General features: G+C 67.3%; 1 protein-coding gene across 1 annotated transcript; it reads right to left on the bottom strand.

The window, feature by feature from the left end:
• Positions 1 to 6,609: 6,609 nt before the first annotated feature.
• On the bottom strand, positions 6,610 to 9,745 carry PIM3 (Pim-3 proto-oncogene, serine/threonine kinase). Its single transcript, XM_019447264.2, has 6 exons — positions 9,359 to 9,745; positions 9,135 to 9,244; positions 8,987 to 9,037; positions 8,540 to 8,909; positions 7,822 to 7,998; positions 6,610 to 7,737 (listed from the first exon to the last, which is right to left on the bottom strand). Exons 1-6 carry the CDS (start codon positions 9,441 to 9,443, stop codon positions 7,550 to 7,552), a joined length of 981 nt encoding a protein of 326 aa, XP_019302809.1. The 5' UTR covers positions 9,444 to 9,745; the 3' UTR covers positions 6,610 to 7,549.
• Between the last annotated feature and the right edge of the window lie 8,473 nt (positions 9,746 to 18,218).

The following is an 18,218-nucleotide window of genomic DNA, read 5'->3' as shown; positions in this document are numbered from 1 at the left end:
CCTTTGTGGGCTGGCGGGGGCTGCCTGGGTGCGCGGACGGGGTCCTCTCAGGCCTCCATCCCTCCTTGGGTGCCACCGACCTTGTACCTTCCAAAGCACCCGAATCCACCCCAACCTGGTCTCCGAGCACTCGCGGCCCGGCTGCTAAAGATCCCCCCCCACCTCCGAGGCGACTTGGCCCGGTCTGCCCCACCCCCAAAACCTGCACTCCCCACCTCCTCACCCTGCAGCTCCCCTGGGCCCCTAGACCCCACCTCCTCCTCAGATCTCAGCCCTCTGGGAACCCCTGCTTCCTATGACCCCAATGCCCTCACGGTGGCTCCCTGGCCGTGAACTCTGTGAGGCCCAGCAGGGGCCCAGGGATGTTCTTGAACACACTTCGGGGCTCCAGGCGGTCGAGGAGCCTGGTTCACAGGTGACAGCACTGCCACCCAGAGCTGGGGGGGGGGGGGAGCCTGGGGGGCAGGGCCTGGCCCCTTGGTCTGTCTCCTCCCTTCCCCCCCGCCGCATCCCCACCCCCACGTGCTGCCGCGCCTCTGAGGGCTGTGTGGGTCACTAGGGGTGGAGAGCGCCCCAAGTCCCGGCAGCAGGCTCTGCCCGGGTGCACACGCACGTGGACACACGTGCGCACAAACCGTGCCACATCACACACACGTGCGCGTACAGACACACGGGCGCCCCCCTCTCCACACCCACGCGCACACACACCTACGAGCGTACTCACAGGTGCACACGGCAGGCACGTTGCACGCACCCTCGTGGGCATACACGTACCATTTTTGGGGCCCGATGGGTGCTCCTGGCCCTTTCTAGAGGGGAGACTGAGGGGGCTGCCCCGAACTGGACTCGGGGACCCCGCAGCAGCCCCCGACCTGCTTCCGGGTTAGCCCAGGTCACCGGGCTGGCCGAGGGGCCTCCTCTGGGCCCCGGGTGTGGGATGCCCTCTCTGCCGTTCTGGGCCCTGGTGCCGGGGTCCTCGGCACCCCACGTGCAGGATTGCCACCCCTGCTCTGTGCCGGCGCCCGCCTCTCTGCGGGAGGAGTGAGGGGGGCAGAGCTGCGGCAGGAGGGCCAGCTGGCCCCGGAATCTGGTCCGGAGCTGGCCCCGCTGTAGCGGGTTGTTGGGGGGGATGCAGGCTGCGGAGCGGGCCTGGGGAGGAGCCCTGAGCCGCGTGCGCCCCAAGGAAACTCTGCAGCCCCTCCCACACCTGCCCTCCTGCTCCTTCGTGGAGCAAAACGGGTCTGGGCTCCTCTCTCTGCCTTTGGGCCTTTGCACCTGCTGTACCCGCTCCCAGAGTCCCTCTCCCTGATCTCTGCAGAGAAGCTGATGGTGACCCCTGAGAAACTCACCGCCCTGTCACATCCTAAACCTATCATGCCCACGTGCCTGGGTCACTGCCCCTCTGGCAGAGGTGAGCCCCCAGGAATCTGGACTGTCTGGTTCTCTCTGGAGTGAAAATGTCCCTTTGAGCTCATGTGGGAGAGGCCTGGTGAGCAGAAACCAGACGACGCGGGGAGGCCGGGAGCCCTGGGGTAGACCACACCTCTGGAGCGCACCTCGGGGTGAGGGTGTGGACCCCAGCACACGTGCTCCCTAGGATGTGGGGTGTCTGCTGGGCAGGCCGCACCGTGGCCTAAGTGCTGATGTGGGCCTCCCGGGCTCCTGGCCCCCAGACAGTGGAGGATCACATTACCCGCCCCCCTCCCCGGAGCAGCACCCAGGGGCCCGGGATCCCTGACTCCTGGCTGGCCTGGCCCAGTAGGTGGGGCTTCCCAGCCCTTCCTGGACTCTGGGTCCCAGGACCAGGGGTATCTGCGACCCAGAGAGACCCCGCCACCTGCAAGACATAGCACCTTCTCATCCTCAAGGTCCAGCCCTGGGCCAGCAGCCCAGGCCCTGGCAGAGGCCCCAGGGGCCCCAGGAGCAGGAGAGCCAGGCCACTGGGCTGGGCCTGGCCGTGGGCACCGGCCCTTCTGCTTTCCACCTCTCCCCCCTACTGAGGTGGCCAGTGGGGTGGGGGTCACTATGCACAGCGTTTCTGGGTGAGGAGCTCAGGGCAGCATGGGTGGGCAAGGCAGGGAAACCTGAGGGTGCTTCCCGCCAGGTGGCCGGGACCCATGACATTGGCCTGAGCCTCAGATCAGGGCTGGCGACCTCCTAGCAGGACAGCTGACAGGGCCAGAGGCCAGATCAGAGGGCGCTCGCCTCCGAGTCCCGTGCTGGGAAGACGAGGTTGTGCCCCAGGGTGACCTCTTCCTCCTTCCTGGATGAAATGGGTCCACTTAGCTGCTTGTGGCCTTTGGGGGGTTCCTAACCCTCCTGAACCCCGGTTTCCTCCACCTGGGGGTTCCTGACCACCCTGAGCCCCAGTTTCCCCCACCTGACTCATTCGGTGTTGGGTACGGGTGACCCACCCCGCAAGGAGGCCCCTATTCGTCGATCCAGGACTGGACCTCCCAACCCTCCCCACCTTCTCCTGGCCACTATCTGGGGCCCAGCCTCCAGGGAAGAGCTTTCCTGCAGGGAACAGGCCAGGAGGAGGGCAGTGACCAGTGCTGGAGGGGCAGGCCCTGCCCCCACCCTGCCCGGCAGGCCTGACTGCCAGGAACTCCAGGGGTCAGTTGTGTAACCGAAGCCCGGGGTTTTGCCAAGGTTGCCTGGAAAGCCAGCCGGCCGGCCTGGATGTCATGTGCCAGAGGCTAAGGCAGAGCCCCCAGGCCCCCCTAATCGGAGGCCTCCGGAGGGGAGAAGGGCCCACCGAGAAACCCCAGGGCTAGCACTTCCCCGTGCATCCTGCACCCCCTCACCCACAGCCAGGCGTCAGGAGATGAATGGGGGCCCATCCCTTAGCTCCATGGACAGGAGCCAGGCCTGGCCGACACCCTCCCTGCGGCTTGCCCAGGACCTCAGGCCTGCCCATGCCCAGCGCTGGGCCCCTCCAGAGCGGCCAGGGCGCCTGCAGAGGGGGCGCATGGCCCTGCCCCCTCCTCTGGGGCCCCGTGTGGTGCGGGCATCCCCTGATCTGGGTGTCTCTCCTGGCCACCGGGCCCCACGGCCCGTGGCCGTCCAGGCCTCCACCGCCGGCCCCAGGCCCAACTGCCCCCTTCACGTTTCCTCCTGGCACGGCTTCCGTTAGCATGGGGACTCCCACGTTAGCATGCCAGCTGGGGTCTGCATGCCCAGAAGGGGCAGGTGGGGCTCTGGGGCCCCTGCCAGGAATCACTTCCTTTTCTGTGAAGCTTTGGCACCAAAGCCACGTGAAGGTTTCGTTTTGGGGGGCTGCACCGGAGAAAAGAAACTTAACACGGCTCTGACCCGGGTCTGCATCCCAGCCGCTCTCGTCCGGGAGCCGGGCCGGTCTCAGGCCAGTGGGTGAGGGGCCAGGAGGGGCGGCCTCCGACGCCTCCCCCCCGACCCTGTGGGCACAGCCAGCACCCACCCGCCCTCTGAGGGCCTGGCCATGAGCAAACCAATCAAAGCCACCCGCAAATAGAGCACAGGGAGCGCTCCAGGAGGGAAGGGCCCGGAGGAGCGGAAGGCAGAACCTGGTGGGTGGCCGCTCGGGGTTTCCATTCTTTCCATGAGGACTTCTGGGTTCCACGCCACCCCTAGCGGAGTCCCTGAAGTATGGAACCTGGGAACTCAACCCAGTGGCTCTAAAGAACCCTCCACGTTAAATGGACCCAAGATATGAAAAGACGGCAAGATGGGCACCAGCCCAGTACAGGACAGTCAAGCCCCTGGGCAGAGGGAACTGCCATTTCAGTTCAGAGGGAACTGGCCACGCTTCCCTCTGCAGGGAGAGGCCAGGAGTGCAGGGCCTGGGGGGTGGAGGGGCAGGGGGCAGGCCGGCCCCCCTCGGGTCCTGACGAGCTCCAGGCTTGTGTCTAGGAGCAGGGAGGAGGGTGAGGGGCCCACACAGAGAGCGGGGGTCCGATGGCAGGGTTGGGGCAGGGCAGGGCCTGCCTCAGCCGCAGCTCTGAGCTTCTGCCTGAGCCTCAGACCCGGAGCTCTGCCCACGGTGGATTCTCGGAAATCTCGGGAAGGGGCTGGGAAAGCCCCCCAGACAGTGCTGCACCCTCCGCCTCTCCGGGGTCCTGGGGGCCCAGATGCAGCCAGGCCCACCGTCCCCCCCACCCCCCAGCCTCCAGCCTGGCTCTCAGCGGCGACCACATGCAGGGACACAACAGTGGGGCCAGCGTCCTACTCCAGCACCTACAGGAGGTCCCTGCCACTTGGGCCTCAGTTTCTCCAGGCACGACCTGGCTGAGCCCTTGCCTGCTGGAGCTGGGAACTGGGAGTACAGACAGCATCTAGCCCTGGACTGGGCGGGCCAGGTCGGGGGGAGGGTGCTTTGGGGGTGCCCGGGCTTGTTCAGTCAGCACTGAGGCAGAGGGGTGCAGGGCTGGGCCAAGGAAGTGGGGGTGGCCCCGCATGGGCGGCGTCAGCCCCCCACCTTCTGCCCACCGTCGGGCCCCAGACCGAGGCCACGTTCCCTATTGGCCTTGACACACGCAGGCCAGCACCCTCTCCCTGCCTACTCTCCCCTCTATCAGAGGGGCCTCCCCGCCGCAGGCAGGGGGCCGCGTCCCATGTGGCCACACCCATGAGCCCATCGATGGCCACCCTCCGGGCCGTCTGCCCAGCACCAGCCTGAGCCTGCCACACCTTCAGAGGTGTCACTGGGCACACAGGCCGCAGGGCTGAGGAGCCTCGGGTGAGGCTGGCAGAGCCCCTGGCCGCCAGGGACCCTGAGGAGGGCAGCGTTGCCCAAACTCAGCACGGCGCTGTGCCCTCTGTCCCAGGGGCAAACTCAGGGACACACTGTCCCCCAGGCCCCTCCTGAATGTCCTGGAGACTTGGGACGTTCAGGCCTTGCAGATAAGTGGGCGGCGGCCTTGGGCCAGCGGCACAGCCTCACCACGTGGGATCGGGGACGTAGAACAGTGTGTCCCCCTGGCACGGGCCCGGCCTGCGGGGGCTTCCGCGCTCACCAAGCAGCGCAAGCCTCCCCCACTCACCCACACGTGCCTCTGACCCCGTGTCCCTGAGCATCCTCACAAGGTGCCTCCTGTGGGCAGGATGCCCGCTGTACCAGGGACCGGCCTTCCTCGGGCCGTCCAGACCTTACGTCTTCCCCACAGGCTGCACTCAGCGCCCCGGCCCTCTACGAGGGCTCGACTCAGGGTCCCCCACAAAGATGAGCTCAGTGAAGGATTACTGGAGCTTTAGCTGGGTGGCCGGATGGACAGAGGAGGATGGGTGGACGAGGGGCGAGGGGTGGTGCCCCAGACCGGCCCAGCATCCTCAGCTGGCAAGTGGGGGGCTGGGATCACAGGGATGCATGAGTCACTGTCACCAGAGTAGAGGGCGGAGGCCCAAATGCCGCAGAGACACCACGCTCAGCTCTCCGAGTGTTCCCCCGACAAGCTCCAGCCCACACGGGCAAGGCTGTCTGAGGGGCCCTGTCCTCGCGGAGGGTGGGGGGAAGCACGGAGAGCCCCAGCGAGTCAGGGGGTCGCCAGGGCCAGGGAACAGGTGCACGGTCTCCCCACGCAGCCCCACTGCCTCATGCAGCTGCTCGGGGGTCCCTGGGGACCCCTGAGCCTTAATGATTCCTCAGGAAAGGCTGGCCAGGCCCCAGCAGGCCCCAAGCACCCACTGAATCCCTGCAGGGCCCAGGCCCCACCACAGCCCCCGCCCCCCCTTCACTTTCTCTAGCTCTGCTTTCTAAAACTTCCTGTCTGCTCTTGCCTGTGGTCTCAAGGTGCTTCCTTCATCCCACTCTGTGCTCCCAGGGACGCACTGGCAGGCACGCAACAGTGTGCGTGCTCTGAGGACAGGCACATGGCTGGCACCTGGGCTGTGGGACACAGGGACAGGCCTCCAGCTGTGTGTGGGGACCCGGGACACAAGACGGTCACCCGGCAGGTGCCCCGCTGTCCCATCACCAGGGGCTGCTGAGCGGATGGCCCCACAGAGGGGCGGGACGTGACCAGACCCCCGCTCCTCAGCTTGCCCTGTGTGGTGTCTCGCCGTGTTTCCGCATCTGAATCTGGCCGCGGCTTCTACCCTAACCGTTCAACCGTCAGGCCAAGGCCCAACCAGCCAGCACTTGCCCCCTGACCCCACCCACCCCTGCGCTCTGGGCTTGGAATGTCTTCTTACACCCTCCACCCAACAAACTATTTATCCTTCAGAACCCCTTCCCTCCATCTATGGAACAGCACAGACGCTCTCCCTGGACGCTTCTGCCCACGTGGCCTGAGCAAGGGCCGTTTCCTCCTCCCACGGCTGACTAGGCATCCCCGGGAACAGAAACCGGAGGACCCCTTGTGGCCACCCCCAGACACAGCCTCCAGACTAGCGGTGGCAACGTCATCCCAGGCCGGGGCTCCCTGCCCCCTCCCAGAAGACCCTGACAGCACAGCCTCCTGCCCTCTGGGGAGTGGGGGGCGAGAATGGGGTGGCAAGGAGACCAAGGAAAGAGCCTAGGTGCCCACCATGTGCTACCTCCCCACAGAACGAGGAGGGGGCTGCCCAGAGACCCCAGGCCCCTTCCTCCCAACCTCCCCGCAGCCTCCCTGCCTCATAAACACGGAGTGACTGTTATATACAAAAACGATTTAATTGAAACACCTGTATAAAAAATAAGATCTCCAGACATCTCACTTTTGAACCCAAAGAAACCCCACCCACGGTGCGCGTGCACCCGGACTGCAGAGACACCGCTGCTACAATAAATTAAAGGCTTGAGACTCTGTCCCCCCACCCCCCCAGCCTCCAGAGCCAACAAGCGGACTGTACAAGGTCAATAATTTAACCCCCCCCACCCCCCCCACGCCCGAGGCGCAGAGCCACGAGGTGGCGGAGGCACCCTCTCCCCCCAAATCAGCCACTGTACAAGTCCACCTTCCGACAGACACAGGTAGGACCGGGACCTGGGGTCCACACACACGGCCACCACCCCCACCCCGGGGCCTGCAGAAGGTGGGGGCGCCGGGAGGAGGGAACGCCCGCAAATAAATTAAACAATAAATAGCCCTCCTCAGGGTCAGACCATAAATAGACGTGCGCGCGCACAGGCGGCGGAGGCCCCAACGTTGCATTGCTAGTGCACAGACGTGCCCGGACGAACACTGAGGACAGGCGGGCGCGGAAGGGGGGGGGGGCGGGCGGGCACCAGAGGCCCCGTGCCCCCCCCCTCCCCCCGCCGTGAGCTGAGGCCACAGGACATGCTCCTGGTCCGACACAGTCCAACAGGCCTGCCTCCCGGAGCAGCACAAGAGAGGGACGGTCTCGGGGCCCCGCACCTGCCCAGGCCGGGCCGGTCGGGACCCCGCCTGGACCGGAGCGTCTTTGGACAGACAGAGCTCGAAAAGACCGAGTCCCGCGAGAGCAGCGTTCGAAAAGGCACTCAAAGCGAAGGAAACAGCCCGGTGCCGAAGGCAAAGGTCACCAGGAGTCAGAGGTCACTGCCTGTGCAGGAAGCAGACAGCCCGGGTGGGGTGGGTCCCTCTGGCTCCACAAGCCAGGCCCGGGCCCCTCCTCACAAGCTCTCGCTGCTGGAGGTGGTGCTGGCCCCGTCGTCCACGTCCAGCGTGCGCAGCCGCAGGTCACAGCTCTCTGCGGGGCCACCCTCCGCCCCCAGCATCCAGGGGTGTGCGGAGATCTGGTCCAGCGACGGCCGCTCCGAGGGCCGCAGGGACAGACACCACTGAATGAGCTGCTGGCACTCTGCGGAGAGGAGGGAGGACGGTCAGGAGGGGGCGGGCTCCTCGGGCTCTGGGGCTGCCCGCGTTCCCCGCAGCCGGGACGCACCTGGGGAGACCCTCCTCCGGAAGAAGAGGCGGCCTCGCAGGATCTCCTCGTCCTGCTCGAAGGGAATGTCCCCACACACCATGTCGTAGAGCAGCACGCCCAGGGACCACACCGTGGCCGAGCGCCCGTGGTAACGGTGGTAGCGGATCCACTCCGGGGGGCTGTACACCCGGGTGCCTGGGGGGACGCACGCGGGTTAGGACGTCCGCCGGGGGGCGGGAGGGGGGCGGGGGGCCAGCGCCCCACCAAACGAGCATCGACACCCTGCGCTCTACGCTCTACCCGGTCACCTCCGAGGCCCGGGCCGCGGGAGGCAGGGAGGCAGCCGGCCTCGAAATCCTGCCCGTCATCACCCTGGAAAAACCCGGCGCGCGGCCTCCCCAGCTGGCCCGCCCGGCCGGGGGAGGAGCGGGTCACATGAGCGAGGGCTCGGGTTTCACAACAAACAGATGCGAGCCGAGGCTCGGGAGGCGGGCGGGGCGGGCGGCCCCGGCTTCCCCGCGCTCCGCAATGCGGGGATTTCTGCGGCGCCGCCCCCGCCCCCGCGCGGCACGCACGCGGCCCCCGCCCCCGCGCAGGGGGAGGCCCCGGCACTCCCGGCGCACCCCCGCGCGCGCGCCCCGCCCCCGCCCGCCGCGAGCCCGCTCCCGGTGCGCGCGGCCTCCAACAGTCACCGGCCCCTCCGGGCGCCCCCGCCCGCCGCCGCCGGCGCGCTCACCGTCGAAGTCGGTGTAGACCGTGTCCTTGAGCAGCGCGCCCGAGCCGAAGTCGATGAGCTTCAGCTCGCCGGAGCGCAGGTCCACCAGCAGGTTCTCGTCCTTGATGTCGCGGTGCACGACCCCGCAGCCGTGGCAGTGGCGCACGGCGGCCAGCACCTGAGCGAAGAAGCGGCGCGCCAGGGGCTCGTCCAGGGCGCCGCGCTCCGTGATGAAGTCGAAGAGGTCCTGGGCCGGCTCGGGCCGCTCGAGCACCAGCAGGAAGCCGTCGGGCCGTTCGAACCAGTCCAGCAGGCGGATGACGCCGCGCGCGCCGCCCGCCGCGCCCACCTTGCGCAGCAGCACCACCTCCAGGGGCACGGCCGCGCCGCCCTGCGGGACACGGTGGTCAGCGCGCGCCGCGCCGCAGCGGCCCCGACCCCGGCCCGCCCCACGGCGCCCGCACTTACGATGGTGCCCCACTCGGTCACCCGCTCCTTCACCACGTGCTTCACGGCCACCTGGGGACGGGGGTGGGGGGAGGACGCGAGTGATCAGGCCCGAAGACACGCGACGACGCGCGCGGTGGGCGAGAACCCGCCCGGCGGCCCGACTCACCGGGAGTCCGTCGGCGATGCGGCTGCCCGCGTAGACTGTTCCGAAGCCTCCGCTGCCCAACACGGCGCCCACCTGGTACACCTTCTCGAAGCTCTCCTTGTCCGCCTTAACTGTGGGGACCGCGCGCGGGTGGGGTTGGTGCGGCCCGGCGCGTCCCGGTCCCCCTCCCCCGGCCCGGGCGCCCCGGCTCCTCCGCCCCCGGCGCCCCCCAGCCCCGCGCGCACCTGGCTGTAGGATCTTCACCGGGAGGTGGTCCACGCCGCCTGGCCCGCAGAGGTGCGCCAGGGAACCGAACTTGGAGAGCAGCATCGCGGGCGGCAGCGGGGCGCGGGCCCGCGGCCCCCGGGCTCTCCGCCGCCTCTCACCGGGCCCGGCTCCCCGCGCGGCAGCAGACGCGAGAGGGCGGCCTCCCGGCGCCGCGCGGAGCCCCGAGCCTCGGACGGAGGCGGCCGCGGCGGCGAGGCGGGAAGCGCGGGGACCCGCTCGGGCGAGGCAGTCCGCGCGGCGTAGGGGCCCCGGGCCGAGCCGCGCGTGGACCGCGTGCGCGCGCAGCAGCGAGCGGCTCACACGCCCCGGCCGCCTCGCCCCGGGGTTTTGGGCCGCGGCGACCGTATCCCTCCGCGGGGGCGGGGCGATCGGAACCCCGCCCCCTTCCGCGGAGTCTGAGCACCTGGGGCGCTCCCGGGGGCGCGCGCGGGCGGCTGAGACGACGGCCTGGCCGGGCCGGGCGCCTCCACCCGGGGTTGGCGAGGTCTGGTGGGCCGGGGTGCGCGGAGAGACGCCCGGAACTAGCTCGCTATAGTGGAGCCGCGGAGGCGCACAGAGTGGCGTGGCGGTACACGTCACCCCCCCCTCCCGCGCGCGCGCGCACACACACACACACCGCGCACGCGCAGCTCCTGCGCGGGCGGCGGCCGAGACGTGTGGGGCGGGGCCGCGGGAGCCAATAGAAGTCGGGGTTTTCAAACGGCCCCGAAGCCCCGGCCAATGGTGGTGTGTGGGCGGAGCAGGGACTCACCAGCCCCGCCCCAGGCCTTGCCGAGGAAGGTCACCGGCAGAACGCGCGCCCCCCCTCCGCCGCGTCCCCAGCGGACAGCTAGACCACGCGGGCTGCTGTAGGTTCAGTGTTCCGAGCAGAGGCGGGAGTCCTGGAGGCGACCCCCGTGGGCCCCGGACCGTGCGAATAGGTGTCCGGCATTCCGCGCCCAGCCCGAGGAGGCAGTGCCGCCCTCTCGGGGACCCCCGCTCAGCGGCTGCGCTCGGGAGATCGCAGCCCGTGGCGCGGGCGAAGCGCTGACCGTCTCCGGCGTCCCCGGTTCACCCCCCCCCGTCCCCGGTTCACCCCGGGGCCGTTGTTCTGACCGGGATTTGACCTCGAGCCCGCAGCCTGAGGTCCCTGACCACGCATCCCCTGCTTGGAACCTTTGCTCTGCTGTCCCCATGCCTAGAGCACCCTTTTCTGCCCTCCGCCCACCTGGCTGTTCTCCAGGCCCAGCTGCTGACCACCTTTCCGAGGGACTCCACCTTGACCACTACACATGGCTGTAGTCTGGACCCGAGCCTGTTCCCTGACCTCAGTACCACACAGAATCACCTGTGTGGAGTGGTCAAACCTTGAAGGTTGCTGACCTCCGCCCAAGGTCACCAGCCTGAGCTGCTCAGGACTCGCATGTGAGCTGCTGTCTGCCAGTCACAGTAGCAGTAGCGCAGTCTCCCCCCACCCCCACCCCCTCCCACCCCCCCACCCCGCTGTCTGGAAGAGGGTTGAGGGTTGGGGGAGCCAAGGGGCCGAGGCGCTGGCATTGCAGGTGTTCTCTGTGGACCATGCCATCCAGCCTGGGGTCTAACCATTGCAGGCACATCCCTGGGCCCATTTGGGGTCCCCTTCAGGTGTGCCCCCCAAGGATGCACACTCAAGGGCCTCAGGGGCCTGGGCTGGCCCGCTGGCTCCCGCAGCACACCCAACCTCCCCCAAGCCACCCGCCTTCACTGCCATTCGCTGCCACTGTTACTGCCCCAGGGCAGAAAGTAGGCCCTTCACTGATCCAGCTCTCAGATTCTTGCTGCAGGAACTCTGTCCACCGTCCTCCTGCAGCATGGGCCTGTGAGGGCAGGGGGCCCCACAGGGTCAGATCCAAGGTAGAGGGCAGGAGCCCTCCCCTTCAGCCAAATCCACACAGCACCTGTTGTGGGGCTATCGTCCACTTGTGGGTCCTCCCGAGGACCAGCAGAGGGTCCCAGGACCCGTCCGCCAGAGCGTAGTAAACCTCAGGTCAGGCTGTAATGGGTTCCTGGACCCGGCCTCTGCCTGCGCTGGGCTGGGGAGGGTGGGAATGATGGAGGGTGTCCTGGGAGTAGGTGATAACCACGGCAAGGTGTGGTTCTGAGATAGGCCCGGTTCCACCAACAGGAGCTGATGTCTCCGGTGGCCTCTCTGGTGTGCCCCCAGTCCATCGTGTGAATCTCCAGGCCAGTCCTCCTCACGTGCCCTGGCCCCGTGTGCCCTGTGGGTCCCTCATCTTGGGAGTTAGCCTTGGGAGGCCAGCATCCCAGGGGCGGAGAACCACCCCCAGCTCCCGGGTCTTGGTCTGAAAACCTCGAGTGTCCCCAAACTCAGAGCAGGGTTCACTCATACTTCTTCAGAAAGCGGTGGCATGAGTGTGTGTCCTGTCTACAGCCCCTCAAGCTCTGAGGGGGGTCTGGGCCATCTGCGGAAGCCTCTGGAAGGCTCCAGGAGTGGGGAAGGGGTTGCTGGCCTGGTCTGGGAGATAGAGGATGGAGCAGGAAGCAGCCTTTTTTCTGGGGTGGGGATTTTCTCAGAGCCCTTATCCGTTGTAGACCACCCTGTGTGTTGCCCGTGTGCTGTCGTGCGAGCCTGTGTGTGTGTGCACGTGTGGGCCAGTGTGTGCGTAGCCTTCCCCGACTGGGAGCTCTGCGAGGGATCGTGCTGGACCCGGACCCTCCACCAGGGCCTGTCCGTGGCTGTCAAGGTCTCTTTCAGCCTCCCTCTGGCCTGAGGAGTGGGCAGGGGGCCGGTATTTCTGCCTGTGCAGCCACCCAGGGCCCCAGGTCCACTCTGGCAGGGTGCCGGGGACCTCTCCCCGCCCCTCCCTGCAGTGGGGCACCACCTACCCCTTTCTCAGCTTGGCAGACGGAGGCTCTGAGAGATTCTCCCAGTTGCGGAGTCTCTGTCCTCCTTGGTAGGGGTGGTGCAAAGCCGGATCAGAGTCAAGGAGCTTTTGCCCTTCTGCCCTGGGTGTGGCTCTTGGAGATGACCCCAGGCCATCCCATCCCTGCAGGTCTGGTTCCCACCACACCACCAGCAATGTAGAATGTCAGTCCCCGCTGTTTTTTTTCTCCTGGTTTCTTGAAGGCCTACCCGGTGGGCCTTAAAAATAGCTCTGGAACCCACAGGCAGGTGTGGCCCAGGCGAGGACCTCCATGAGCAGCAGAGCTGGGGACAACTCTGCTCACAGACAGGAGAGGCCACCAGATGGTGGGCTTGACTGGGGTTGAGGTGCCGGGTCCTCATCCTGCTGTCCCACTGACCACGGAGAGCCAGGCCCTGTCCCTTGGCCTCCCGTGGCCCTTGAAGGCGTCGGAGGTCAGGCCAGCGTGCTAAGGGTGTCTCCATCCCGGGACCATCCTGCCGAGAGTGGCAGCCACAGCCGGCTTCCATAGGGCACACCCTGCGAGAGGGTCCCTGCCCCTGGTGCTGGAAACAGCCGGCCCGTGGGTCACCCTATCCTGCTGGCAGGAGGGCTGCACTGTTGCTATGGTGACTGGAGCCAGGCTCGTCTCCGGGACAACGAAGGGAGAGGGAAGTGGACAGAAGATGGCCTGGGTCACTCACAGTCTATGTCTCCTACACACACACAAACCCCACACAGACACACTTGTGCAAACATACATTCGCTCACACGCTTCTGAACATGCCCACAGAGCTGGAGAAGGGGGGGCGGGGAGGGAGGGCACACACAGGGGGCTGCTCTCCAAGCCTCCAGGCCCCCTCAGGCCTCCCCCGGGCCCTCTTCCCTGCTCTCTGGTGGTCTTGTCCACCCCAGTCCCCGTACCAACAACTAAGTCCTCCTCAATCTGCCCCTTTCCAGCTGTCCCTGACACCCCACAGGTTTGCTCAGCCCTGCCCTGGCCTCGAGATACCCCTCAACCTAGGCCATGCCTCTGTCCCATCTCCCTAGCCGCCCCCCACCAGCCCACCATGCTCCCCTTGGACCCCCCTCCCTGCTTCCAGCCTCCGCCAACCCAGTCTCTACTTCCTCTGCAACCCGTCTTTCCAGCTCCTGCCTTCTGCCAGCATGCTGTCACCAGGACTGCCCTGGCCGGCAGGGTTACCCCCGGTGACTTGGCCCACGGTCACAGCCACCACCCTAAGCCACCTCTGGCCTCTGCTCTGGCTGCAGGAACCCCTGGCCTTCCCGGGTCTGTCCTCTCCCGGGCCCGCACACCTGGCTTGTTGGCTCCCAGACAACACCCAGCTCTGTACCAGCACCCGCTCCCGCCCCAGCCCCCAGCTGGGCCCTGAGAACTCGGTGACACAGCCCGGCACCCCCGCCCCTCCTCCAGCGCCTGCACAAGCCGCAGCAGGGGCGTCTGGGTGAGGCGGAAGGGCCTTCCCCCCAGCCTCCACTCGCCTCACCTCCGTTGTGGCCTCTCACCCGCTAGGGAGGGGAGCCAGCAGGACTGGGCCAGGGTTTTGTAACATTTCCCAAAGGCAACCGGGGCTAGGGCCTGGCTGGGGTGGGGTGAAAATGCGTGGGAGCCAGTGGGCGGCGGTGGCCTGCGTGAACTCTGGCCTCCCTGCCCAGGGTGCCCCGGTCTGGCCTGACCCCCGGCCAAGGCCGGCCTGCGTTCGAGAACTGTCGCCCCCTCTTGATGGCACACCCACGCCACCGTGGACCCTTTAGCCAGCGAGCCCCCTCAGGCCTGGCAACGGCTGCCCCTGCTTCTGGTCGGCAGGGCCTGAAAAACCGAAGAAGCCGGGGGAGGGTCCAGGCCTAACCTGGGGAGGGGCCAGGCCCCCAGTAGAGCTGACCCGAGCACAGCTGGACTGGACACCCCAAGCCCAGCCTTGAGGGTGGCGGTGATGGGAACGGTGACCATCTGCCCAAAGGAACCCTCTCCCCACAGAGACCCTCAGGCCAGCGACGGGGACCAGGCTGGGCCTGGACGGTGGGCACCAGCTCCCCGGCCACTTAGCTAGGGCCTGTCTCCTCCCTCCCTTGGGACCGCCGTCTGACCCAAGCTGAGTAGCCTCAGCTGGTCCCCACCCACCCCTCAGGCCAAATCCCTGCTCTGCCACCAGCCCATGCCAGGACCATGGGCACATCCCCAACCTCTCCTCACCTGGGCCTCCCCGTCTGCGGGGACTCTGATCACCCTCGTGTGGGTCCGGAAGGAGGACCCAGTGAGGTGCCTGTGAGGTGTTTCCCACGGCACGCAGGAGGCCTCCGATGGACATGACTGCGGGGTCTCCGTCTGTTGTCCTGGGCACGGGCCCTGGATTTCATCGATAGAGTCAGGGGTTTCCCCGGGATCGGGAGACGTGGGACCGGGCCCAGTTCACCCGGGCAGCTCCACCCCCACCATGCTGAGAACCTCAAGGCCAAGGAGCCCTGCCTGGATTAGGGGAGGGCTGTCCCACATCCCTCCTGCTTGCCCTGGGGGCCTGGGGCCCCAGGGGCTAGGGTGGCTGTGCCACCTTCTGCGGGGACCCCACACCCTGTCCCCCCAGGACCGGGTGCAGCCTCTGAGAACCTAGCCAGGGAAAGTCCTGCAGCCTCTGTGGATGATGTCCAGGCTGGACGGGACCGTCGCCCCACTCCACTCCAACCTCCAGCATGCAGACAAGGGTGAGGTGTGGCAGGAGCTATGAGGGTGATCCCCAAGGAGCCAGAAGCTGGCTCTGCCTGGGTTTGCCTCTGATTTGCATGAAGCTCCCACTGGCCAGGGTTCAGGATCCACACAGGCAGTGGGTCCCATGTGGGATCTTCCTGGAGGAGGAGGCCCAACTCAGCCGGGTCTCCAAGGCTGACAGAGAACAGAGGGAGGGCGTGGGGGGCTCTCAGCACCTGTGACCGCCAGGGCCCAGGCTGGGGCAACAGCGGGGCCAAAGGTGTGGGGACCAGACTTGTGCCATTTGGAGCCGGTCAGGGAGTCTCTCTAGAGCGGACGGCGCTGGTGTCCTGAGTCCCAGAGGGATTCAGGGACCTTGGGGCCCCGGGGCCCAAGCAGTGATGATGTAGTCTTGGGCCAGTCCCAGGACTGGCCCAGGCCACTCAGACCACACTCAGGTGGTGGAGGACCTGTCCCCTGCAAGTGGACCCCCAGAGTGTCCGGAGCACAGACCCCCTGAGGGCCTGGTCACAGCAAACATGAGCTCGGGACACGGTATGGCCTGGATATGTGCGTTTAGCGAGCACTTCCTGCATACCTGCTGTGCTCCGTCACTCGCATACCCCCACTGCAGCCCTTGTGGGGGCATTGCTTTCATACTACGGCAGAGACAGCAGTGGTCTTCGGGGACACTGAGGGGGAAGCCTCAGGAAGGATGAGCCCACGGGTGGCCACTGGCCCAGCCGAGCGCACAGGAGAGTGTCACTGCGAGGGCAGGAGCTCCACCCAAGAACAGGTGAGGCTTGGGGAGAACTCCAGGTCAGGCCTCGGCTGGCCCCTCCCTGCCGGCCCCAGGCAGCACCCACACAGCTGTGAGCCGGTAAGCCGGGGAGCACTGTGGGTCTTCTCCTTTAATGGTTCGGAAATAGCCAGCCTGGAGCGAGTCCCTCGATGCCCAGGCGTGTCAGTGGTTCCAAGGAAGGTCCAGTGTGACCCAAAGTTCTGCTCCTGGCTGAAGGACGAGACGGGCACTGGCTGAGGCCCGTGAGGTGCTCAGCACCCTGGAGGCCTGAGGTGGCGCACAAGCATCCGTGGACCCGAGATTCAGCCGGCCCCTGCTTTCCGTGCCCGCTGGGGGTGGACCCGGGCCGTGCGCAGGGGCCGGATCCCGGGGGCCGCGGGCTGGAGCCGGGCTGGGCAGGGCGGAGCACATCTGCCAGGTGAGCCCCAGGAGGCCCCATCTAGCCTTCCAGACCCTCCTCACTGCGGGTTCTGCCAGAGGGACCAGGTCTGGCTCCCGGGAGCGTCCCCAGTGCCGGCCGGGGTTGGGCACTGAGAGGCACGTGGGCATTCGGATCCCAAGGTACGGCAGGAGTGTGGGGGCTCAGGATGTGGGCCCGCTGCGGGAGGTCAGTATTCAGGGGCTGCTGGCCGCACCCGTGAGGGAGGAAGGGGACGGTCTGGTCACCCTGAGCCCCAAGCCTGGGCTAGAGAACTTTCCCGGCTTATCATGTTGTTCTGTGGGGAGGGGGAATGGAGGCCAGGTAAAGGAGAAAGGGTTTGGGGCTGCTGTGGCTCTGCCCCCCACCCCGAGTCCAAGCTCCAACCCAGACTGGGGGCGGCCAGAGAGCCCACCGAGGCCCTGTCTCTGTCCCCAGGCAGGAGGTGACCTGGACAGAGCATCTGGTTCAAAAGAAGTAGCTGGGCTGGCTTCCACCTCAAGGCCACTCCCCTGTTCCTGAAAGTGACAGTGGAAGGGGGGGCAGGGCCAGGGAGGACCCCAGCCAGCGCAGAAGCTGAACAGGCCTCTGGTGAGGAGATGCCCCCATCCCGCGTCCCCCTGCTCACTCCTGCTGACCCCCAAATGGGACTGGGCCACCGCGGGGCTCCCCAGGTATTCTGGGGCCCAGGAGCTTAGAGGGACCCAGTCTGGCTGGGAGGACAGCACAGAGCTCCCCAGCGGCTGGTCAGCCTGCACCAGGGTTCGGACGATAGGTAAGCCCTGTGAACAGGTGAGCACACAGGTCTGTGTGCCTGAGGCCAGCCAGCCCGTGTGGACCAGGCAGGTGGTGTCCAGATGTCCATGGTGGGCACTCCAGCACGGGGGCTCCTCATCACGTGTGCTCCCTGTCTTCTCAAGCCCCTTCCCAGCCAGCTCAGGCACCCTGGCAGGTGGAGCAGCCCCCTGGCTCGAAGCAGGACAACTGAGTCACGGTGGGGTTGCGGGTAGGGCCTCGCAGACCCTGTGTGGACCCTCCCCCCCGCCGGCACTGGCACCCACGCTGGGATCCAGGGCCCAGCACCCTATAAAAGCCTGGAGGCTGGAGTCCAGGCTGGGTTGGAGATGGGTGTGGCCAGGGTGGGGGACCAGGACGGGGAGAGCAGCGCAGGGTGGAGGGAGGGGGCTGAGCTGGGCCAGGCCACACCTGACTGGGAAGAGAAGTTGGGCTGCAGCACAGCGCAGGGGGGGGGGGGGGCGGTGCTCACCCCACGCTAGAGGTCAGGCGCCTTCCGGGGGCTGACGCAGTCACCCGGGGTGGGGGGGGCGGGGAGGGGGGGGAACAGCTACTGAGTCACCACAGAGAAATGGAAAGAATTCTGTGCTTTTACTCTCTGGCTAAGCTCCCCTACGCCCAAGAAATTCCCCATCCCAAGCCACCAGCGCCTCCCTGCCCAGATCCCCTTCCTGTTTCCTGTGGGCCTGGCTCCCCCCCACTGCCCTGGGGGGGGCAGGTTCCTCAGGGCATGGGGGGGGGGCAGACCTGCTCAGGGGGCCGGAGGTGGGGGGGAACCAAGAGGTGCCTAAGAGCCAACCTGGCCCAGAGTGGACCCTGTGCCAGCCCCCTCTACCTCCTTTTGGGGCCCCCCCAGGGCCTGGCTGGGCTCCAGACGGGGGCCTTGTCTCTCCTTCATCAACAGCACAGCAGCGTCAGCCCCTTGGGGGTCTGGGCCCCCCGGGGCTCCCGCGCTGAGCCTGTCATCACCCAGCACTGCCCGGGAGACCTGATGGGGGCGTTGCAGGTGCCCCCCACTCGCAGCCAGGCCAGGCTCCTCCCTTCCGGCCCAGGCCCCACCCTGGGGACTCGGTCCTTCCCCTGAGGGCCCCAGGCAATATCCGACACTGACCCTCTGCCCTCTCACCCCCGTCTCTGTGCCGCACCCGGGGCGTTCCCAGAGTGGCTTTCCAGGCAGCGTCAGCCGGAGGGGAGCCGCTGACTTGTGGTTTCTGGG

This window comes from Panthera pardus, unplaced genomic scaffold (genome assembly GCF_024362965.1).
Source record: "Panthera pardus isolate Hobbes unplaced genomic scaffold, ASM2436296v1 HiC_scaffold_6, whole genome shotgun sequence".
NCBI lineage: Eukaryota > Metazoa > Chordata > Mammalia > Carnivora > Felidae > Panthera > Panthera pardus.
Note: the sequence above shows the minus strand (reverse complement) of the source record. Positions and strands in the feature narration are given on the sequence as shown.

Coding starts and splice junctions, on each gene's coding strand:
- PIM3 (XM_019447264.2), bottom strand. CDS start 9,443: ATGCTGCTCTCCAAGTTCGGTTCCCTGGCGCACCTCTGCGGGCCAGGC. Junction 9,038..9,134: donor GCATCGCCGACGGACTCCCG/GTGAGTCGGGCC, acceptor CCCCGTCCCCAG/GTGGCCGTGAAGCACGTGGT. Junction 7,738..7,821: donor CCGGAGGAGGGTCTCCCCAG/GTGCGTCCCGGC, acceptor TCCTCTCCGCAG/AGTGCCAGCAGCTCATTCAG.